Source organism: Oratosquilla oratoria, chromosome 25 (assembly GCF_046742065.1).
Source record: "Oratosquilla oratoria isolate Oo_2021 chromosome 25, ASM4674206v1, whole genome shotgun sequence".
Lineage (NCBI taxonomy): Eukaryota > Metazoa > Arthropoda > Malacostraca > Stomatopoda > Squillidae > Oratosquilla > Oratosquilla oratoria.
In genome coordinates this window covers 9627815-9649171 of record NC_134801.1, presented here as the reverse complement: position 1 = coordinate 9649171, position 21357 = coordinate 9627815, and the positions used below count along the sequence as shown (strand labels likewise).

At 37.2% G+C, this 21357-nt stretch overlaps 1 protein-coding gene across 4 annotated transcripts in view; it reads left to right on the top strand.

Moving 5' to 3' along the window:
* The window catches only part of LOC143038805 (uncharacterized), a 283401-nt gene that overhangs the window by 203537 nt on the left and 58507 nt on the right, over positions 1–21357 (top strand). For 3 of the 4 annotated variants that reach the window (XM_076208350.1, XM_076208348.1, XM_076208349.1), the window contains one exon: positions 18510–18728. The exons of the other annotated variant lie outside the window; for it this stretch is intronic. In XM_076208350.1, coding sequence (XP_076064465.1) covers positions 18510–18728 — 219 coding nt within the window. The remainder of the gene's footprint in view (positions 1–18509; positions 18729–21357) is intronic. 4 annotated transcript variants of the gene reach the window in all.

Below are 21357 nucleotides of genomic sequence, written 5' to 3'. Positions count from 1 at the left end.
AGTGTACCATCACATTGTCAATCAAAATGTTAATTGCACTATTTGCCACAACTTTGTCAGGGTGGTGCTTCTTGATAAATTTTTGTACATCACTCCACTTACTGCAAATTTCCTTTATCTGTTTACTAGTAATTTCCTCCCTAACCCTCTCTTCCTCTGGTGGATGCTCTCCTATATGACCTTCACCTGTTTATTCAGCAACTCAACAAGCTGTTCTGTAGTGAGTTTGTTTCCATGGTCCTCCTCCAGCTCCTCCTTGTCAGAATCATTGACCTCCAACCCTGTAGTCTTGCCCATAGACACAATTTGATTGCTCTTTCTGCCTCAAATCTCTCAAAGTCTCTCTCAGGGACACAACTTGGCCAAAGTTTCCTCCAGGTAGACTGCAATGTGCAGTAAGAGACATCATTCTAGGCTTTGTCAGTGAGGTTGATGCAATGGAAGATGTTAAAGTGCTCCTTCCAAGAAACTTAAATGGTCAAATAGGTGTCAGTAGTGACCTGAAAAAAACCTGGAAAACAGTGCCTTGGTGTATAGCATCTTAAAATTGGAAATCATGTGTTGATCCATTGGCTATAGAAGTGGAGTGGTATTGGATGGAAAAATCTGATCTTGATAAAGTCATACTCAATATCCAGGGTCTTTCACCAAACCTGGTGGATGTGAAGGAGCATTATCCATTAAGAAAAGACATTTAACCCCTTCCATACGGTGCCGCACACGTAGGCGTCATGGACTTGGATCTCGGTGGCAGCAACCAATGCCAGCCGTACGACGTGTCGTAATAATACTCGCATCATAAAATATAGTCACCGCTTATATCGATCGTTCTCTCTTCACCCGTGAATTTTGATAACCATAGAAAATGCGATTACAAAAGAATTAGAAAGAATGTCATTATGGAGGGGCGACTACAATAAATATAATCAAGACGCCGATATGGCAGCCTCGCGAATACACTCGCTCCCCATGACGCCTACGTGTGCGGCACCGTATGGAAGGGGTTAAGAGGAAGATCCCTATCCTAAAGATACTTTGTGATAGTTGTGGCAAACACTTCAGTTAGTCACTCCATAAATAATGTCCATGTTATCGATGCCTTGCTGTTCATATACCACATTACAGGCAGTTTAGGTTTCAACACATTATTGTGTTTAAAGGCCAGGGGATTTTCAGAATGGTATACAAGAAGTAGCTTGACCTTACAGTCACCACTTGCATCAGCACAAAATAAAAGTGTAAGCCTGTCTTTCATTGGATTTTGTCTAGGTAGAGTCTTCTCCTGGATGATGTAGGTCCTCTTTAGCATTTTTTCCAAAACAAGGGTCCCATCACAATTAAATATTTGATATGAAATGTAGCCTTCTCTTTCAATTATCTTAGCAAATTCATCCACAAATGCACTTGCAGCTTTTTAATGAGAACTAGCAGCCTCTTCATGTCTTACAACACTGAATTCCATTTCTTCAAAATTTATCAAACTACCATTTACTCGCTTGAAAATCTTCAACTTTGGTACTTGTACTCTGTGTTTTAGCCAACAAATCACTGTGTATCTGCTTAGCCTTATTTTTTACAAATTATTATCTTGCTAACACTATCTCCAACCAACTGCTTTTAATTTATCCAAACTAACAACAGTTTCCTAAACTAACCAACTGCTTTTAGTTCATCCAAACAAACAACAGTTTCCTCCTTTGATAGGGGATAAGAATACTGCCACCAAGTCTTCCCACTTGAGTCGTATGAGGTGACAAAAAATGGGACGGGGATAGGACTAGGCATCCTTCTTATAGGCCCAAAGGGTACATTCCTAAAAAGAGTAAAGGCATAAGAGGGTCTAGGAGGAGTTTTCTAACCAGTATCTTAAAGTTTGGGTCTTTTAATGTGCGTGGATGTAGTACAGATGAGAGTAAAAGGGAAGAGATAGCCAATATGTTTGTGAGAAGAAAGATGGATGTGTTGGCACTGAATGAAACTAATTTGAAGTGGAGGGGCGAGTGTGAGTTTGGAAGCATAGTTGGAAGGCAAAGTCCAACTGTCACTTCTCCATAGTGCCCCCTGGGTAATGCTAATGACAGTGGTGAAGCTATGACGGGCCTAGCAAGCCGGTAGTGGATGGAAACCTGCTTGAGAACTGCATGCTCTATAGTACTACAAGAGAGACAGTATGATGACCGCACCGACTGGAGGAGGCTGACGCAGTCTGACAGGTCTACATAGACCTACCAGGCAGATGGTGAGAAAGGTGAGATAAGTTGTGAGGGTGTCAGGCTTATAGAGTTGATGAGGGAGGGAAGGGGTGGCGAAACTAGTAAGTGAAGAGATAGGTAAGCATGTAGTGGAGTGGAAGGAAGTTTCTTCAAGGTTAATGTGGATGAAGGTGAAACTGGGAAGGGAGATGTGGGTTTACAATGCATATGGGCCTGGTACTGAGAAGAATGTAGAGGAAAGGGAGGCTTTTTGGATGGACTTAAATGAGTGCATAGAGGGATTAGGGAGAAAAGTCAATGTAGTGGTACTGCGAGACCTTAATGCTAGGGTAGGAAATGAACCAATAGACAGAGTGGTTGGGAAATGTGGAGTTCCAGGAAAGAATCATATTAGAGAGTTGATGGTGGAGATGTGTCTAGAAAGAGAGTCAATGATAGCAAATACAGTGTTTAGGAAGAATGTCAAGCATAAGTACACGTGGGAGAGGGTGGTGGATGGAAGGGTGATAGACCATTAACCCCTTCCATACGGTGCCGCCTACGTAGGCGTCATGAGGAGCAAGTGGATTCGCGACGCTGCCATATCGGCGTCTTGATTATATTTATTGTAGTCGCCCCTGTGTTTTTACATTCTTCCAAATGTGCCCTGAATCCCATTCTCTGTGGTTTTCAAAATTCGCGGGTGAAAGAGAGAACGATCGATATAAGCGGTGACTATATTTTATGATGCGAGTATTATTACAACACGTCGTACGGCTGGCATTGGCTGCTACCTGCGAGATTTAAGTCCCGTACTGAAGTGGTTAATGGACTATATAGTGGTAACCAGGAGTATAGTAGGAAGAGTTAAGGATGTACATGTTCTAAGGAGAGAGTGGAGGAATATCAGATAATTTTTTGGTGGAAGATAAGTTGAGAGTGCAGGATAGATGGTGACAGGGGAAAAGGACAGAAGGTAGCGAGGTGCTTAGAGAGAACTGCTTAAATGAGAAAGAAAAGGAGAAGGAGTACAAGAAGAAGCTGAGAGAGGAGTGGGAGGGATTAAAAGATATAGTAGAACTAGGAGTGGAAGAGGAATGGGGATGTTTCAAGGAGGGAGGGAGTCACAAGATGTGCAAAGATGGTGTGTGGAACAAGGAGGACAGGAGGAAATAGAAGGAAAGGTAGTCAGTGGTGGGATGATGAAAGGAAGAAGGTTGTAGAAGATTGGTTACAAAATAGGACGAGAGAATCATATGAGAGGTACAAAGAAAAGAGAAGAAAAGTAAAGCATAAGATAAAGGAGGCAAAGAGGAGAGCAGATGTGAAATGGGGTAAGAGTATGACAAAATTTTGAAAGTGATAAAAAGATGTTTTGGAAGGAAATAAAAAGAGGAAGAGGAGGTGAATCAAATAGAGAAGAAAAGGTAAAAGGTGCAGATGGAGAGATGATAATGGAAGAGAAGGGAATAAGAGGAGGATGGGCAGAGTATTTTAGGGAGTTGCTAAATGTGAAGGAGGATAGTGAGGGAAAGGTAGTTGCAGTGGGATGTACTAAGAAAATGACTGTGATGAGTTAGGAAAATGGAGGAGAAATAAGGAAAGATGAAGTGAAGGCAGTTGTTAAGATGATGAGAGCAGGTAAGGCACCTGGGTTGGATGGATATCATGTAAAATGTCTGAAAAAAGGAGGTAGTGATAGTGGACTGGCTGATGAGGTTTTTTAATGTTTGTTTAAGAAAGGGTAAAGCGCTGGAGGAGTGCCTGCATAGTTCCACTTTACAAGGGAAAAGGGGACAAGTGTGAGTGTAGTAGTTTCAGAGGGATTAGCTTGTTAAGTGTAGTTGGGAAGGCTTATGGGAGGGTCTTGAATGAGAGGATTAAGAGAGGAACAGAGGGAGTAATTGGTGAGGAACAGTGTGGGTTTAGGACAGGTCGGGGTTGTGTAGATCAGATTTCTGTGGTAAGATATGTGAGAAAGCTATAGGAAAAGGTAATGATGTATTTTGCACTTTTATTGATCTGGAAAAGGCTTATGACAGAGTAGACAGGAAGGCATTGTGGCAGGTATTGCAGATATATGGGATAGGAGTAAAGCTGTTAAGAGCTGTCAAGAGTTTTTATGAAAGTAGTAGAGCGTGTGTCAGGATTAGAAAATAGAAATGGAGAGAGTAAGGGGTTTGAGGTGAAGTTGGGACTTCGTCAGGGATGTGTTATGTCACCCTGGCTATTCAATTTATACATGGATGGGGTGGTGCAAGAGGTAAATGCAAGAGTAGTGGGTCAGGGATTGGAGATGGTTAAAGAAAATGGAGAAAAGTGGGAGATAAGCCAGTTATTGTTTGCTGACGACACTGCGCTTGTAGGAGGATCAGAGGAGGGATTGAGGAAGTTAGTGACAGAGTTTGGGAAAATGTGTGAAAGAAGGAAGTTGAAGATAAATGTGGGTAAAAGTAAGGTGGTGAGATGTACAAGGGGAGAAAGTGGTAGCAGACTGGAAGTGAGTATTAAGGGAGACTGGAGGAAGTGGATAGTTTTAGATGCTTGGGTGCAAATGTGGCAGGAAAGGAAGGAGTAGGGGTGGAGGTAGAATGTAGATTGAGAGAAGCAAGTAAATGCCTTGGTGGATTAGTAAGTAATGAGAAGTAAACATTTGGGAATGGATGCTAAGAGGAGATTGTATGAAGGAGTGATTGTGCCGACAGCACTGTATGGGGCAGAAACATGGATCATAAGAAAGGAAGAATTTGAATGTATTTACCTAGTGGTATTTTACGAGACGAGAGCTATGCTCGTAGTGACCCGTTTTCGTATCTCTCTGCATCCAGTTTATTCTTAAAATCGTGTATAGTTTTGGCACTCACTGTTTCTCCATTTAGTTTGTTCCAGACATCAATCACTCTATGTGGGAAGCTATTCTTTTTCAGGTCTCTTCTGTAACTGTCCTTCTTTAGCTTCTTTCGTGTCCTCTTGTTTCTCTTCTGTCCCACTTTAATAAGTCATGTCTATCGAGAATTACCATCCCTTTCATAATTCTGTAAATGGTCAACAAATCACCTCTTTCTCTTCTCCATTCCAGTGTTGATAGATGTAATTTCTCCAATCTTTGTTCATATGTCAAATTTTATGGTGTAGGTACCATTTTTGTTGCTACTCTGTGGATTCTTTCTAAATTTCTTATATTTTTTTTTGTGTTAGGTGCCCATAGTGTTGCAGCATACTCTAGTTTAGGTCTTATCAGTGTAACCACTATTTTCTTTACCATTTCTTCATCCATGTAGTCGAAGGCCACTTTCATTGATCTTAATAAGTTAAAAGTCTCTCCAAATAATTTATTGACATGTTTATCAGGTGTCAAGTCACTTGAGATGATCACTCCCAGGTCCCTTTCTAAATCAACTTTTTGACTTCCTTGTTTCCAATTTTATATTTACCCGATATTCTATTTTTGCTTTTTCCAAATTCCATTATGCTACATTTCTTAATGTTGAAGTTCATTTCACATCTCTGACTCCATTCCCATATTTTGTCCAGGTCTTCTTGTAGCAATCTGCAATCTTCTTCTGTGCTTACTCTCTTGAGTAATTTGGCATCATCAGCAAAGAAGTTCATGTAACAATTCACTCCCTCATCCATATCATTTATATATATGGCAAACATTAAAGGAGCCAATACAGAGCCTTGTGGGATGCCACTCTTCACATCTTCCCAGTTCGAATTTTTGTCTCTAAGTACCACTCTCATTTTTCTCCCATTTAAGAAATCCTTCATCCATTCCAGTAGCTTACCTTGTATTCCTCCTATTATTTCAATTTTTCTTATTAATTTTTATGTGGTACTTTATCAAATGCCTTCTGCAAGTCCTAGAAGGTGCAATCTGCCCAGCCATCTCTTTCTTGTATTATCTCAATTAATCTTGAGTAAAAGCATATTAAGTTTGTGGTACATGATCTTCCACTTCTAAAACCAAATTTTTTAGGGTTTACTATTTTATTTTATTTTAAGTGTTTGGTCCATTTGTTTCAGGAGGTGCTAAGATAAGAGGGAGGGTGGAGGGGTGTGGAGTGTATTCAGGGATGGAATGGGTGGGAATGATTTTATGCCTTTTTCTTTTTGGCTACCCCCCTTGTAAGGGGGAAAAAGCCTTGGTATATGTATGTATGTACAGTATGTTTGGTCCATTTGTTTCTGATATCTTTTTTTGCATATTTTTGCTACTGTGCTCATCAGGGATACTGGTCTGAGATTTGTAGGATCTTCTTTGTTTCCTCCTTTATATATTGGTACTATGTTTGCATCTTTCCAATCTTGTGGTACCTTTCCTTCTTTGAGTGAAAAATCTATTATCTTGTATGATTTGTCTGTCAGTTTATCTATACACTCTTTCAGTATCAAATTTGCAATTCCATCCAGTCTATGTGATTTCCTGACATCTAGGTTTTTTATTTGATCTCTTATTTCTTCCTGTGTTACCTTTATTTCTTTCATTTTATGGGATCTTTGTTGTTGTCCATCTTCCCAAATTTGTTAGCTCTCAATTGTAAAAACAGACCTGAAATGTCTGATCATAACTTCTGCCATTTCTGTGTATTCTTTATCTCCTTCACGCAGTTTTACTATTTCGTGTTTATCCTTTAATTTGTCATATATCTGTAAAAGAGTTTAGGTTGATCCTTACATTTGTCTATAATATCTTTTTCATAATTTCTTTTTTCTTTCCTGCATATATTCACATATTTGTTCCCAAGTTTCATATATGTTTGCCATTTGGATGTTATTTTGTCTCTTTTTCATCTTTTCCAGGCTTTGTCTCTTCTGTCTTTAACCTCACTGCACCTTTTGTTATACCAACACTTTATATAAATCTCTTTTTGTTTCTTCTTTGGTACATATTTGTCATTTCCTTCCTTGTGCTTTTCTTTGAATATGTTCCATTTGTCTTCCATCTTTGTTTCCTCTTTGGCGAATTTATCCTAGTTAGTGTTTTGGATTTTTTTTCTTAGTTTTACAAAATACGTTTTGTTGTACATTAATCTTCCTTCTCTATGTTTATCATTCCTATGTGTTTGAAATGAGATGTCTGAGAAATATGATAGGGGTTACTATGCTGGATAGAGTGAAAAATGAGGTGAGGAGGAGAACGGGGGTGGAAAGGGAGTTGGGAGATAGGATTGATGAAAGAGTATTGGGATGGTTTGGACCCATGGAAAGAATGAGTGAAGAAAGACTAGTAAAAGAGGTGTGGAAGGCAGAGGTGGAAGGAGTGAACATGAGGGATCAACCTAGGATGAGGTGGATGGATGGGGTAAAAGGAGCTTTGGGAAAGAGGGGAATGTCTGTTGAGGAAGGACGGGAGAGGACAGAAGACAGAGGTGAATGGAGAATGGTTGTAAATGGATGATGCTGTGATGCATGAGGTGGAATGGGTGGGGGTGAGGGAGTATGTATTTACCTAATTTTTACCTAGTTGTATTTTACGGGACGGGAGCTTTGCTTGTATTTTACAGGACGGGAGCTTTGCTTGTTGTTTGCTTTTGTATCTCTCTACATCCAATTTATTTTTGAACTCATGTATAGTTCTGGCATTCACTGTTTCACTGTTTAGTTTGTTCCAGACATCGATCACTCTGTGTGGGAAACTGTTCTTTTTCAGGTGTCTTCTGTAACTGTCCTTCTTTAGCTTTTTATCATGTCCTCTAGTTTCTCTCTTGTCCCATATCAATAGGTCATCTCTATCGAGAACTTCCATCCCTTTCATAATTCTGAAGATGGTCAACAGGTCGCCTCTTTCCCTTCTCTACTCCAATGTTGACAGCTGTAATTTCTCCAGTCTTTGTTCATATGTCAAATTTGATAGTGTGGGTGCCATCTTTGGATTCTTTCTAATTTCTTTGTGTTTTTCTTTGTGCTTGGTGCCCACATTGATATAGCATATTCTAGTTTCGGTCTTATCAATATAGTACAGTAATTATTTTCTTAACCATCTTTTCATCCATGTAGTCGAAAGCCACTTTCATTGATCTTAATAAGTTGTCTCTCCGAATAGTTTATTTAAATGTTTGTCAGGTGTCAAATCACTTAAGATGATTACTCCTAGGTCCCTCTCTGAGTTTACTTTCATTACCTCTTTGTGTCCAATGGTATATTTAGCTGAAACTCTATTTTTGCCTCATCCAAATTCCATTATGCTACATTTCTTGATGTTGAAGTTCATCTCGTATTTCTGGCTCCATTCCCATACTTTATCCAAGTCATCTTGTAGCAATCTGCAATCTTCTTCTGTTTTCACTCGCTTGAGTATTTGGGCATTGTCAGCAAAAAATGTATATAACAATTTACTCCTTTGTCCATATCATTTATGTATATGGCAAACATTAAAGGAGCCACTTTTTACATCTTCCCATTTCAAACTTTTGTCTCTAAGTACTACTTTCATTTTTCTCCCAGTTAAGAAGTCCTTCACCCTTTCCAATAGTTTACCTTGAATTCCTCCTATTTTTTCAATTTTACTTATTAATTTTTTGTGAGCTACCTTGTAAAAATACTTTTACCCAGTCTTCTACCATCTCTTCCAAAGCCAGAAAAACCAGAATAACATTCTTCTTCATACCTTTGATTCCGTATATATATATGTATTTACCTAGTTGTGTTTTGCGGGAAGGGGAGCTATGCTCATAGTGTCCCCTCTTCATATCTCATTTTATGTAGACTGTTTTTAAATTTGTGTATCGTTTTTACACACACCACATTTTCATCTAACTTGTTCCAAACGTCTATTCTATTCTTTCCATGTGTGACATTCCTCACCTTTATATCCTTCTTAGTCAGGAACATAACTCCACCCCCTTGTTTTACCTCTCTGTTTCTAATCCAATAATTATATGCATCATGCCCTACAATGTTGGGTGGTAGTGGACCTTTCAATTTTGTCTCTACAATTCCCATTATGTCTGGTTCTTTTTCCTTCAGGTAATCATTTACTTCGTTCATGCCTGTTATTAAGCCATCTATGTGTAAGACACTTTTAATTTTCTGCTACTTCTATTGTCTTTTCTGTTTCCCTTGTTTTTCTCTGCTATGAACCATTTCCTCACTTTCATATTTATTACTCTCCAATAGAATTTCTCTTTTTCTGACTCTGTTCTTTTCTCGTTTTTTTCCGTAGCTTCTAGTCTTTTTGTTTTCTCCTTTCTTTCCTCTTTATTCATTTCTCTTTTTATCCATACCTGTTTATATTGATCACTGTCTGCTAGTTTCCCTGTTTTTACTAAGATATTCTCTGCTGTTGTTTGTGACCTGAATTTAACCTTATTTGGTCTGGTCTTATCTGTATTGTATTTCCCTAGTCTATATATTTCTTCTATTTCTTTCCCTGTTTCTGGTTCATCTTCTTGAACCACTTCTAATATCTTATGTACTTTTTCCTTCTCTTCCTTTATTCTTGTACTCCTATTTAGATTATACTTATCTTCCATCCCTAGTATAATTATACATTTCTTTTTTTCTGCTAAGTCTCTTACTATATTTTCCTTTTCCCTCATCACTTTAATAACTGTGTCCTAAGTTTGTTCTTTCTTCTGCTGTTCCATTATACCTCTAAATTCCATTTTATTGTTCTCTTGTACTTTTTTCCTACCACTTACCTCTTTTGCTATGGACTTTTTATTCTCTTTATTACTCCACTTCAATTTCTCATCCTTTACTTCTCTTAACAGTCTTTTTAATTCTTCTATTTCTTTAGTTAGGTTTGGATTCTCCTTCATTAGTTCTTCCAGTTTATCAACTCATTGAGTAATCAACTCTATTTGGTTAAACCTAACTTCCCAATTTTTATAAATTTCTTTTAGTTTCTCTTCTAGATTTACTAGTTGGGGGAAGTTGTCATTTCCTCCCTCATTAAATCCATGGAAATATTTATCTTCACCTTCCATTATGCTGCTCTTATCTATATTTCTAATTTTTGCTAATCTCTTTGACTTCACCATTATTGTCTGGCCGTCTTTTGTTGACATGCTGTCTGACTTCCTGGACCCAATCTTTCCCTTCCTCATTTCCTTCCATTTTCCTCAGTAATCCCTCCCCTTCTTCTTTTTCTTCACCTTCCCACTACACCACGAGCTTTCCTCTTCCCTATTAATACAAAATAGGTACTTCCTTGTCATTGTGATCCTCGAATTTTGAAGATATCACCGGAGTCCAAACTTCGCTGCCACCATGACTGATGTGTGTGTGTATATATATATATATATATATATATATATAATGTATGTATATGTATGTATGCATATATATATATATACATATATATATATATGTATATATTTTAAACATGTTTGGTTAAAGACCAGCGCAAATTCAGTATCAACTAACTTCTTAGTAGTTTTCTCTATCTTCCGAATAGACTTCTTGTAATCAGAAGGGAGGTCAAAAACGAGGCTGCCGAGATCCATATTGTATTGTTAAGAAAATACTATACAATAATACATAATGCGAGCTTTCGGTTGATGCTTTCAACCATCTTCAGGCGAGAAATGAATCTAATACATAAAAGGAGGCTAACAATTTAAGTACAGAAATTTGGTGTATACAAGGTACTGGGAGAGGTCACAGTTGCTACCTAGGTTGGCGCACAATGGTGTATACATGGTACTGGGAGAGGTCACAGTTGCTACCTAGCTTGGTGCACAATGGAGCTACGTGTGGTGGGTCTGTTCTTGATTGGTGAGATTATGTCCAGTGGGATTATGTTCGGTGGGATTATGTCGGCTGCGCTGGGAGGATGTCGGCTGCGCTGGGAGGATGTCTGCTGGAACTCCGTAGGATGGGTCTGTTGTTGATTGGTGATATTATGTCCGGTAGGATTATGTCGGCTGCGCTGTGAGGATGTCTGCTGGAACTCCCTAGGGAGGATCTGTTGCTTCTGGGAGTTGCGATGCTCGGAGGATGTCTTTGAACAGTCGAGTTCTTATGCAATAGGAGGGCACCGAGTGTGTCGGTCTGTATATTGATGAGTGGAGTCTGTTGTGAAATGTATACTTTCTCAAAAATGTGTAGTTTTCTGTGATTGCTGCAGTGTCTAAGTATTTTCGTGTTATCCACCAAATGTGGCCTTGTGAGGGTTTTGTTGTGAGTTTGTTTCATGTGTTTTTGTATGCTGCCCTCACGAGCATGCATTGTAAGTCTCCTGCTCAACGAAGTCGTAGTGACACCAATGTAAGATACATTATTTAGAAGTTTGCAACCTTCTTTGGGACAGGAAAATTTGTATATCACATTGGTTTGCTTGAGGGGACTGTGGTTCTTAGACAAATTGTTCGTCATAAGGAGGTTGGAGACCTTGGGGTTTTTGTAATAAATAATAATGTCTAATTTGTCTTTAGGGTTGGTGCAAGTAGTGTTTCGTGTGATTATTTCTTTGATGACGCGTTCGTCCGTTTTGTAAGCAGGTGTCATTTGGTTTTTGTAATAGACTATATGTTTGGTGGGAGGTTGGTTTTGTTCTTGGTGTGTAAAAATGCGTGTCATGAATATTCTTGTTTCGTTATCTATGACTGTGTTAGAATATCTGTTGTTGGAAAGTATCTGCTTGATGCGAGATAATTCCTGGTGGAATAAGGACCATGAGGAGCAGTTCCGGAAAGCACGGCGGAGGTAGGCACGTATGACACTCAACTTGTATATATATATATATATATATATATATATGTACATATATATATGTATATATATATATATGTATATATATGTATATATATATATGTATATATGTGTGTATATATATATATATATATATATATATATATATATATATATATATATAAAGGAGGTACAGTGATGGTGGACTGGCTGGTGAGGTTATTTAATGTTTGCTGGAGAGAGGGTAGAGTGCTGGAGGACTGGAGGAGTGCCTGTATAGTTCCACTTTACAAGGGAAAAGGGGACAAGTGTGAATGTAGTAGTTTCAGAGGGATTAGTTTGTTAAGTGTAGTTGGGAAGGCTTGTGGGAGGATCTTGATTGAGAGGATTAGGAGAGGAACAGAGGGAGTAATTGGTGAGGAACAGTGTGGATTTAGGACGGGTAGAGGTTGTGTAGATCAGATCTTTGTGGTAAGAGTATTAGGATGGTTTGGACACATGGAAAGAATGAGTGAAGAAAGACTAGTAAAAGAGGTATGGAAGGCAGATGTGGAGTGAGTGAACATGAGGGGACGTCCTAGGATGAGATGGATGGATGGGGTGAAGGGGGCTTTGGGGAAGAGGGGAATGTCTATTGAGGAAGGACGGTAGAGGACAGAAGACAGGGGTGAATGGAGAATGGTTATATATGGATGATGTTGTGATGCATGAGGTGGAATGGGTGGGGGGATGGGGGACGAGGTAGTAAGTGTGAGCAAAATTTGACGCAGCCCAAAGGGATTTCTCCCCGTCTTCTCCTTTTATGCATGGGGGGATGGAGAGGGGGGGTCGTTGATTTAATGAAGCGGCCTTGCTGTGGATGTGCTGTGTCTTGCGAGACTGCTTCTGACCCAGGGCAGTGGACAAGGTGCAAGGATGACCCGTCATCCAGGAGGTGCTAAGATAAGAGGGAGGGTGGAGGGGGTGTGGAGTGTATTTAGGGATGGAATGGGTGGGAATGATTTTATGCCTTTTCCTTTTTGGCTACCTCCCTTGTAAGGGGGAAAAAGCCTTGGTATATGTATGTATGTATATATATATATATATATACAGGGTGGTGCAAAAGTCTGGACCCATAGGAAATTTATTATACAACAATTTACAGTTTACATATAACAATTGATTTAATTATGAAAATGTAACTATCAAACAATTTCCGGTTACAATAATTGTTCGAACTGATTTCCATCTTCTTCCAAACACTTTCTTACTCGCGAGACACATGATTTTTGCACATTTGTCAACATATAGCTATTCCCTCTTATGGTTTCAATTTCTTGTGTGATGTTATCTTTTAGTGCTTGTAATGTTCTTGGTCTGTTAGCATAAACCACTGATTTAAGATGTCCCCATAAGAAAAAATCCAAAGGACTCAAATCCGGAGATCTTGAAGGCCATTCAACCGGTCCTCGACGTCCAATCCATTTCCTTGGAAATGTATTGTCCAAAAAACTGCGCACATCCTTCACAAAATGTGGGAATTGTTTGATAGTTACATTTTCATAATTAAATCAATTGTTATATGTAAACTGTAAATTGTTATATAATAAATTTCCTATGGGTCCAGACTTTTGCACCACCCTGTATATATATATATATATATATATACATATATATATATATATATATATATATGTATATATATATATGTATATATATATGTATATATGTATATATATATATATATATATATATATATATATATATATATATATATATATATATATATGTATTTACCTAGTTGTATTTACCTAGTTGTATTTTACGGGAAGGGGAGCTATGCTCGTGGGGTCCCGTCTTCATATCTCATTTTATCTAAACTATTTTTAAATTCATGTATTGTTTTTGCACACACCACTTTCTCATCTAACTTGTTCCAACTGTCTATTACTCTGTGAGGAAAGCTGTTCTTTTTCAAATCTCTTCTATAGCTGTCTTTTTTTATTTTCTTTCCGTGTCCTCTTGTATTTCTGTCATCCCATTTTATCAGATTCTCTCTATCAGTAATTTCTATGCCTTTCATGATTCTGTAAATAGCTATCAAATCTCCTCTCTCTCTTCTTTGCTCTAGTGTCTGTAGTTTAAGTTTTTGTAGTCTCTCTTCATATGATAGTTTTGAGAGTGTTGGTGCCAGTTTTGTGATTGCTCTTTGTATTCTTTCTAGTTTTTTTATACATTTTTTTGTACTTGGTGACCATATCGTTGCTGCATATTCCAATCTTGGTCTTATCAGGGTGATTAGGATTTTCCTCACCATTTCTTCATCCAGGTATGTAAATGCCACTTTGATTGTTCTTATTAAATTATAAGTTTCTCCAAAAATCTTATTTATATGTTTCTCAGGTGACATATTATTCATAACAATGACTCCCAGGTCCTTCTCATTTTCTACTTTTTTTATTCCTTCTTCTCCCAAATTATATGATCCTGTTATTCTGTTTTTGCTTTTTCCAAATTCCATTATACTACACTTTTTTGTATTGAACTCCATCTCCCACTTCCTACTCCATTCTTGTACTTTATTTAGATCTCTCTGTAGTGATTCACAATCTTCTTCAGTTTTCACTCTTTTCAGTAGTTTTGCATCATCTGCAAAGAAGCTCATATAGCTTTCAATTCCTTCATCCATATCATTAATATATATAGCAAACATTATTGGGGCCAGAACTGTTCCCTGCGGGACACCGCTTATTACTTCATTCCATTTTGAGTGCTGATCTCTTATCACTACTCTCATTTTTCTTTCTTGCAAAAAGTCTTCCATCCAATTTAGCAATTTACCTTGTATTCCTCCTTCATATTCTAATTTCTTAAGCAACTTCTTATGTGGTACTTTGTCAAAAGCTTTTTTTAGGTCTAGAAATGCACAATCAGCCCATCCATCTCTTTCTTGTATTATATCTATTAGCCTTGAATAGAAACATATTAAATTGGTGACGCATGATCGTTCTTGTCTGAATCCAAATTGCCTTGGATTTAGTACATTGTTTTTTTCCAAGTATTTTACCCATCTACTTTTGATAATTCTTTCACAAATTTTTGCTATTGTACTTGTTAGAGAGACTGGTCTATAGTTGGTAGGTTCTTCTTTATTTCCTCCTTTATATATAGGTACTATATTTGCTTTTTTCCAATTTTCTGGAACTTTTCCTTCTTTTAAGGAACTGCTTATTATGCTATGTATTTTGTCTGCCAGTTCATTCCTGCATTCTTTCAGAATCCAGTTTGCTATTTCATCTGGCCCATGCGATTTTCTGACATCAAAATTACCCAAGTGTGTCAATATTTCATTCTTTGTTACTTCTATTTCTTCCATAGGGGGGACTTTTTCTTTCTACTCAATCTCTTCAGGTTGTATATTTTCCCTTGTAAACACTGATTTAAAATGTTTGTTCATAATTTCTGCCATTTCCATTTCCTCAGTGTATTCAACTCCTCCTTGTCTTAATTTCTCCAAGTCTTGTTTGTTTTTCAGTTTATTGTTTACAAATCTGTAGAATAGTTTTGGTTGATCTTTACACTTTTCTATAACATCTTTTTCATATTTTCTTTTTTCCTCTCTGCACTTTTGTACATATTCATTTCTATAACCAGTATATATTTTCCATTTTTCAGGTCTTCTGTCTTTTTTCCATCTGGTCCAGGCTTTGTCTCTTTTGTCTTTTAACTCCCTACAACTTTTGTTGTACCAGCATTTTACATATTCTTTTTCTTGTTTTTGTCTTGGGACATACTTTTCCACTCCTTTTTTGTAAATTTTTGTCAAAATATTCCATTTCTCTTCCACTGATGTTTCTTCTTTGTATATTTCTTCCCAGTTTTCTTGTTGGAAGAATTCTCTTATTTTATCAAAGTTTGTTTTTTCATACATCATTCTTCCTTTTCTATATTGTTCATTTCTTTTCATATATTTTTCTTCATTAAGTTCCAGTTCAATCAATATGTGGTCACTTTTACCTATTGGTGTTTTATATTCAATCTTGTCCACTATTCTAGGTTCAGATGTAATTATTAAGTCTAGCCTCGATGGTTCTTCTTCATTTCTATACCTAGTGTTCTCTTGTATCCATTGTGTCATTGAATGGTCAGTAATCATCTCAAGTAGAGCATTTCCCCATGAGTCATCACCACTCTTTACTGTCATTTCTTCCCAGCAGATTTCTTTGCAATTAAAGTCGCCCATCATAACTATTCTTCCTCCGTCTTCCATTATTTTAGTTAATGCTATCTTTGTGTCCTCTAACATACTTTTATATTCACTCTCCTCCCATGAGGCTGTTTTCAGAGGCACATAATTGATCACAAATTTTCTGCTCTTCTCATCTCTGTCTTCCACTTCTATCATAATCATCTCTACTGTATTCTTTCCATATATGACACCTTTCACGTTTATATCCTTCTTAGTCAGGAACATAACTCCACCCCCTTGCTTTTTCTCTCTGTTTCTAATCCAATAATTGTATGCATCATGTCCTACACTGTTGGGTGGTAGTGGGCCTTTTAATTTTGTTTCTACAATTCCCATTATGTCCGGTTCTTTTTCTTTCAAATAATCATTCAGCTCATTCAATCCTGTTATTAATCCATCTATATTTGTGTAAGACACTCTTAGTTTTCTGCCACTTCCATTGTGTTCTCTGTTTCCCTTATGTTTTTCTTTTGTATGTCGAACTTCCTTAGTTTCATGTTCACTACTCTCCAATAGAATCTCTCTTTCTCTGACTCCGTTCTGTTCTCGTTTTTTGCCTTAGCTTCCAGTCTTTTCTGCTTTTCTTCCTCTCTTTCCTCTTTATTCATTTCTCTTTTTATCCATATCTTTTTGTATTGTTCACTTGTTGCTAGTTTCCCTGTTTTGGATAAGATATTCTCTGCCGTTGTTTGTGACTTGAATTTAATCTTAATTGGTCTGGTCTTGTCTGTGCTATACTTTCCGAGTCTAAATTTCTCTTCGATTTGTTTCATAATTTCTGGTTCATCTTCCTGAACTGATTCTAGTAATTGGCTTACTTTTTCATTTTCCTCTTTGATTCTTGTGGTTCTATCTGTGTTGTGTTTCTCTTCCATTCCTAATATAATTATACATTTCTTCTTGTCTGCTAAATCCCTTACTATATTCTCCTTTTGTCTCATCACTTTAATAACTGAGTCTTCAGTATGTTCTTTCAATTGCTGTTTAACTATGTCAGTGAATGAAACCTTATTTCCTTCTTGGGTTTTCTTCCAATTTTTACTTTCTTTAGCTATCGTTTCTCTGTTTTCTTTACTATTCTTCTTCAATTCCTCATTCTCCACCTTTACCTCTCTTAACTGTCTTTTTAGGTCTTCTATTTCATCAGTTAAGTTTTTATTCGCCTTTTCCAGTTCTTCCAATCTTTCAACCCTTTGTAAAATGGTGTTCATATGACCTAACCTACTCTCCAAGTCCTCGATCACCTTATCAACCTTCTTCTCTAGTCTTGTCAGTCGGGGGGGGTTTGTGTCCCCCCCACTCTCTTTAAATCCCTTGAAAATATTCTCATCACTTTCTACTGTATTGTTCCTATCTATACTTCTAATCTTTACATTCTTATTAGACATTCCGTCGTCCTCCAGCTCGTCTTGTGGTCGTTTGTTTACTTTACGGCGGTCTGTTTGGACCAAGTCCTCTACTTCCTCATTACCTTCCATTTTCCCAGCAATCCCTCCCCTTCTCCTCTTTCCTTACTTTCCCACTACCCCACGAGCAATTTCCCCCCACCCTGCAAATACAAAAAGGCACTTCTCTTTGCGTTGGGATCCACAATCTGCACTTTTCTTCAGAACGTTCTTCAAGCCGTCCGTTCGTTGAAAGTGTGTGTGTGTGTGTGTATATACAGATGCTCCTCTACTTACGTTCATTCGTTTTACGTTTTTTCGATTTTACGTTTGAACTGACTGTAAAAAAAATTGTAATAATTTTTTTTTTTTTTTGTGAATTTTTTAGTTTAGCGCGCTCTCCGTAGTTCAAGCGATACTTGCGCATGACGCTGCCTCCATTGTTTACATTGCACAAACGACAAACTGAACATGCCTTGCCTCATCCTCCTCCTCCTCCTCCCCCTCCTCCACCATCTCAATTTATATTGCTTGAATTTAATTTATTTGAAATTAATGTTATCATTTTACAATGTTATGTGTATAATTAATGATTTAGGGGTGTTTTATAAGATACAGTAATAGAATTTACGGATGTATAGTACAGTAACAACTTACGTTCGGCCGTTCGGAACGTAACTAAAACGTAAGTTGAGGAGCGTCTGTATATGTATATACAGTATATATATATATATATATATATATATATATATATATACATATATATATATATACATATATATATATATATACATATATATATATATACATATATATATATACATATATATATATATGTATATATATATATATGTATAAATATGTATATATGTATATGTGTATATATATATATACCCGGTATATATATTTCAAATTTCAGCATAAGCAACTCCTTAAGCTGAAATACCTTAGCACACTTTATTTGTATTAATGAAAGTGGATGCATTCTTTGGCTACCTCCCTTATAAGAGAGAAGCCCTTAGTGTATAGATATAGACCTGATTGTATTTGATGTCTCACTACTTACAGGTAAAAATAACACTAAATGAACTTGAAAATTTTGCCACATCCTTGGGGCCTTACCAAAAACTTGAATCATCTCCTATTGGTGAGGAATGGCAAGCAATTCGTCATTGCTGGGATGAAATTGTGCATATGATATGGATTCTGCATGCAAGAGACCATTTGAGCTTGTCTGTAAGGAAATTAAGAGAAGCTGTACTATATAAAACTTCAGTCCAGACAAAGGTAAGAGAGGACTTACATATAGTTCTGGTGGAAGGATTGTTGTGCAGAAAGTTTGATTATATAGAAAGTGGAGGGAAGGGTGGGAGGGAAAATGCTGCCACCATGTTTTTATGTGGGCTTAGTAGACACCATTTGAGGATATAACCATTACTAAATGTAGATTTAATCAATGTTCCACCCTCACACAGGGTCTCCTCTGACCATTCTGTTGACAGTTGCCATTTTAAATCATGTTCTTGTGAAACTGAAAAACACGCAGGAAATAGTGAAACTACGCCAAGGGAACACTGAATACACAGAAGACACCAAAATGGCAAAAGTTATGTGCAAACATTTTAAATTGGTTTTTACTAGAGAAAAAAATACAACAACAGGTTGAAGGGAGAGAAGTGAAATCCCCCATGAAGGAAATAATAGCATGGAAGGAAATGGATCATATAACAAACCTCGATGACAGCAAATCACACAGTCCAGATGGAATAGCAAATTGGATATTAAAAGAGTGTAAAGAACTAGTGGACAAAATATACAACATAATATGTTGCTCGCTCAAAGAAGGAAAAATGCCAGAAGACTGGAAAAATGCTGATATCGTACCAATTTATAAAGGAGGAAATAAAGAAGACCCAACAAATTACAGACTGGTTTCCCTTACAAGCACAGTAGCTAAAATCTGTGAAAAAGTTATAAAAAGTAGATGGATAAAACATCTGGAGGAGAATAATATACTAAATCTGAGACAATTCAGATTTAGACAGGGAAGATCATACACCAGCAATTTGATCTGGTTTTACTCATGATTACTAGATATAATACAGGAAAGGGATGGATGGGCCAATTGCGCATTCCTAGATCTGCAAAAAGCTTTTGATAAAGTCCCTCAAAAGAAACTATTAAAGAAAGCTGGAAACAATAGGAAGGATACAAGGTAAACTACTGAAGTGGATGGAGGACTTTTTGCATGGAAAATAAATGAGAGTGGTGCTCACAGATAAGACTTTTGCATGGAAAGAGGTGGAGTCCCACAAGGATCAGTGCTGACTCCAATAATGTTTGCTATTTATGTGAATGACATGAATGAGGGAGTGGAATTACATGAGCTTCTTTGCAAATGATGCAAAACTGTTAAAAAAAAAAGTGAGCATTGAAACGGATTGCGAATCATTACAGAGAGATCTAAACAGGGTTTGGGAATGGAGTCAGAAGTGGGAATTGGAATTCAACACTAAAACATGTAGCATAATGGAGTTTGGAAAAAAAAAATCAGGAAGATGTAAAATTGGTGAAAAATAAGTAAAGAAAGAGGGCTCTGAAAAAGACTTGGGAGTGATCATCACAAAAGATATGTCCCCTGACAAACATATAAACAAAATTGTTAGCGAAACCTATAACTCACTAAGAGCAATAAAAGTGGAATTTACCTACTTGGATGAAGAAATTGTAAAGAAAATACTAGTCACAATGATAAGACCTAAATTGGAGTATGCAGCGACACTGTGGTCACCCAGTACTAAAAAGAATATAAGGAAGATTGAGAGAATCCAGAGAGTAGCTAAGAGCATGGCACCAGAACTATCAAAACTCTAATATGAAGAAAGATTGTTAAAATTGGAGTTGCTGACTCTGGAAGAGAGGAGAGAGGTGATTTGTTGATCATCTACAGAATTATGAAAGGCATGGAAGTCCATGACAGAGAAAACTTACTAAATTGGGATAAGAGAAACACAAGAGGTTATGGAAAGAAGCTTAAAAAGGACAGTTGTAGAAGGGACCTGAAATAGAACAGCTTTCCCCACAGAGTGGTGGATGTATGGAACACATTGGATGAATTGGATGAAAAACAGTGTGTGCAAAACAATACAAGAATTTAAGAGCAAACTGGATATGGAGAGATACAAAGATAGGCCACCATAAGCTTAGCTCCCCTTCCCGTAAGAGGAAGATCCATCAAACTACAGACCAGTCTCCCTCACAAGCACAGTAGCAAAAATTTGCGAAAAGGTCATCAAAAATAGATGGGTTAAAAATTTGTAAGAAAAAGCTATACTGAATCCAAATCAATTTGGATTCAGACAAGGAAGATCATGTACAACAAACTGTGCACATAATACAAGAGAGAGGTGGTTGGGCAGACTGTGCCTTTCTGGGCCTACAAAAGGCATTTGATAAGGTACCACACTATAAACTAATAAGTAAGATAGAATCAATAGGTGGCATCAGAGAAAAATTATTGGAATGAATGAGAGACCTCCTGACTGGGAGGAAAATGAGAGTAGTAATTAGAGATAAATTCTCAAATTGGGAAGAAATGAAAAGTGGTGTCCCGCAGGGATCAGTACTGGCGCCGATCATGTTTGTCATAAACATAAATGACATGGATGAAGGAGTGGAGTGTTATATGGATTTCTTTGCAGACGACACAAAAATACTAAAGAAAGTACAAACTGAGGAGGATTGCAACTCATTACAAGACTTGGACTCAAAAGTGGGAAGTGAAATTCAATATAAAGAAATGTATAATAGAATTTGGAAAAAGTAAAAACAGAATATCGAGAGACATTGGAGTGATGATCAGCAAAGACTTGACACCGGATAAGCATATTAATAAAATAGTCAGAGAAACCTACAA